This window comes from Vicia villosa, unplaced genomic scaffold (genome assembly GCF_029867415.1).
Source record: "Vicia villosa cultivar HV-30 ecotype Madison, WI unplaced genomic scaffold, Vvil1.0 ctg.001080F_1_1_3, whole genome shotgun sequence".
Taxonomy (NCBI): domain Eukaryota; kingdom Viridiplantae; phylum Streptophyta; class Magnoliopsida; order Fabales; family Fabaceae; genus Vicia; species Vicia villosa.
The window spans coordinates 268,312-271,255 of NW_026705474.1; the positions used below are offsets into that span (position 1 = coordinate 268,312).

At 32.4% G+C, this 2,944-nt stretch overlaps 1 protein-coding gene across 1 annotated transcript; it reads right to left on the reverse strand.

Annotated features, from left to right (window-relative positions):
* Positions 1-441: 441 nt before the first annotated feature.
* LOC131633150 (probable WRKY transcription factor 31) lies at positions 442-2,690 on the reverse strand. The gene is made up of 5 exons (XM_058903869.1): positions 2,454-2,690; positions 2,206-2,310; positions 1,376-1,947; positions 848-881; positions 442-723 (listed from the first exon to the last, which is right to left on the reverse strand). The coding sequence occupies exons 1-5, from the start codon at positions 2,688-2,690 to the stop codon at positions 442-444; spliced, it is 1,230 nt and encodes a 409-aa protein (XP_058759852.1).
* Positions 2,691-2,944: the final 254 nt, after the last annotated feature.

Below are 2,944 nucleotides of genomic sequence, written 5' to 3' on the forward strand. Positions count from 1 at the left end.
AGAGAAAGAATAAGGTATATGCAAGAGATGATGTAGTTACCATTATTTTCTTCTATTTTTTCCTGGTAACTTAATTTTCTCTACATGTAATGACGTGGTTAGGCAGTTAGATTTCTTTTAAAAGAATGCACCATTTTATAAGCAACTTATTTTTTAAAATAAAATAAATTGTATTTTAAAGGGTAAAATGGGAATAAAAATAGGCCAGCCCAAAATCTCGTATCCTCTTTATATATAGTTATAGATTAAATGAATCTAATTGTTCTCTCATTATTCATCGATCTTAATGATTTTTCCTTGTGTTTGTGTTGATTATAACTTGATCTTTAATTTCAAGATTGATTGAAAAATACTCTTTAATCTCAATTTACGATAAGTTATATATTGAATGTTATTTTGTAGAATAGGATAAGTTATTTGTTGAGGCAAATGAACTTGTAACTATTTTTGAGGCATTTGGAGTTGTAGAGGATTTGGAGTTTGTGTAAAGTCAAGTGTTATTGACCGAAATGGTGCAGAAGTTGAGATAGTTGCGAGACTTGTAGAACCAGGAATAGTTGCATTTGTTGTTTCATCTTTGCTTGAAGTTGATTCTAAAAGAAGCATTCTTGCCGCTGCTGCAGTTATTTGTGCCATTTCCATTGCTGCTGGAGGTAAAGTATGGTTATGATAGCCTTCATATGTTGTGATTACCACTTTTTTGTCTTTAGCACACTTTTGTACCTGTAAATTTTGAACTCTATATAAAAAATTTATTTTCAATGCATAACAAACTTTTGTATACACATGCTTAAAAGTGTATCCACCAATAAATTTCTTATCCTGACATATGAACTCACGATCTTACGAGATATGAGTCAACTTTATATGGAAGCAATATACTTGAAAGATGAAACACATATCGAGTTAATATTACTATTAGTCATATTGAACCTAGTGAAATGCATGTCATGTCAATAATTGATGTTATTCATTGTGTATGTAGTCTTAAATTACAGTTAATTGAGCACATATATATGAAGTTAATGACATAATACAAAATTTTAATTAATACTATCTAACAATTTAGGCAACAATTAGAAATTTTAATGTCTATGCGACTGCTATGGAATTGGGGTTCTGATGCATTAATTATGTTTAAATCTTAAAGGAGAAAGCCTACCTGTTTTCTAACTGGGCAACCCCTAACCATGCTGCACCTATAATAAGCACGAGGACTCGGGTCTCCTTTCACTATTTTCTGTCCATACTTCCTCCACTTGCATCCATCAGAAACCTAATAAATAACAATAATTTCTCGTTACAAAATTGTATAGATTAAAAAGTATTGCTACTTGCAATTTAAAACTATGTTACACATTTCTGACATATTTACCATGATTCCATCTTATCTAGCTCTAATAGAAACTCTATAGCTCTCATCAAGATTGCAGCAACATCAGTTGAATCATCATTAACAAAGTTTGGAGCATAGTTTAGAGGACTCGGGTTTTGAAATCTCTCAGCATGACCAACATGATTATCCTCTCCTTTAGTTCCTTTACCATAGTCATTCTTTTCTTCATCACTAACTTTCCCATTCTTAGTTAGGACTAACTCTTTGGAGGCAACTTCAATGTTGTTCTCAGGCGTGGATCCCAATCCATCATAATTTCTTGTTCTTGAAGAAGAGGGTTCACGATCCACCCCAATATCTGCATTAATAGCCAATCCAGACTCCAAAAAATCTCTTGAAACTGATACTCCATCGTTCTCAAATTTCCTTTTATTTCCAAGTTTTCTATCAAACCCTTCTTGTTGTTCAACTTTCTCGGCCTTCTTGTCCTGCTTCATTTTCTCAAAACGTATTTGCAAGGTATCATACTGTGTTTGAAGCTGATCAAGCATGAAACTCGATCGACAATTTTCCATTTTCATTCGAGCAAGTTTGCCTCGAAGAACAGCCATCTAAAAAAACAGTTCATAGATTTCAAATATCATCACATAAAAAAACACTCAATTGTGTCTCTTAAACCATAATTGCACCCTCAATGTAACCACATCAAAACTACTATTGAAACGTCATCGCTGACATTTTACGCAATACAATGATTTACAGCATAACCACAGCACAACAAAAATTTAAAATCATGACTCAGAATAAAAGAAAAACATTGTTAAATTTCATTAAATTAAACTATGTATTAATATAATCATAAACTTTACCTCATTCTTAGTGTTTTCGTGATCGAATTTAGATGAAATGTCATTATCATCTTGATCACTAGCATCATTGGTAGCGAGATGATTTTGATCGAGACCACTGCCAATCTATTAATTAAAAATAATTACAAATTAAAGTGATCTTAAAATAATTGAGATAATAAATCAAAAGATTCAAAACTTACCAACAATTTATTGCGATAAACAAAAAAACCACAATAAAAGGACTACTTGAATTATGAATCACTCACGCTTAGTTTGAAATCCAACAAAGACGGCATGTTGGTATGATCAATGTCAAGGACAGAGACAGCAGCGGTAGAGGCAGATAGAGAGACATCAACCTTATTGCGATCATTGTCGTTGTAATTCTTAAAGTAATCAACCTCAGTTAATGTTTGAAAATATTTTTGGGAGGGAGTAAGGTTGACTTGGAAAGGGATGACAGTGTGTGAAAGTGAAGAAAAATCAATTTTCTTGTTAGTCATAGTATTTTCTTGAGAACAATAGGGTTGTTGTTGCTGTACAAAATTTTCAAAGGGAGAGATTGTGGCTAAGGAGATAGGAAGAAGAAGAGGGTGAGAGAGAGAGAGAGAAAGGGGTTTCAAAGTATGGAATTCATTCGGGTATAAAACGGAGGAGTTTTACGCTTGAGAGTGAGAAGATTATAAAAAAAAAATGTGTTTGTTTATCTCTCATTTCAATATACAGGAGAAAAGCATAGTCATCATTTAGAATAGGA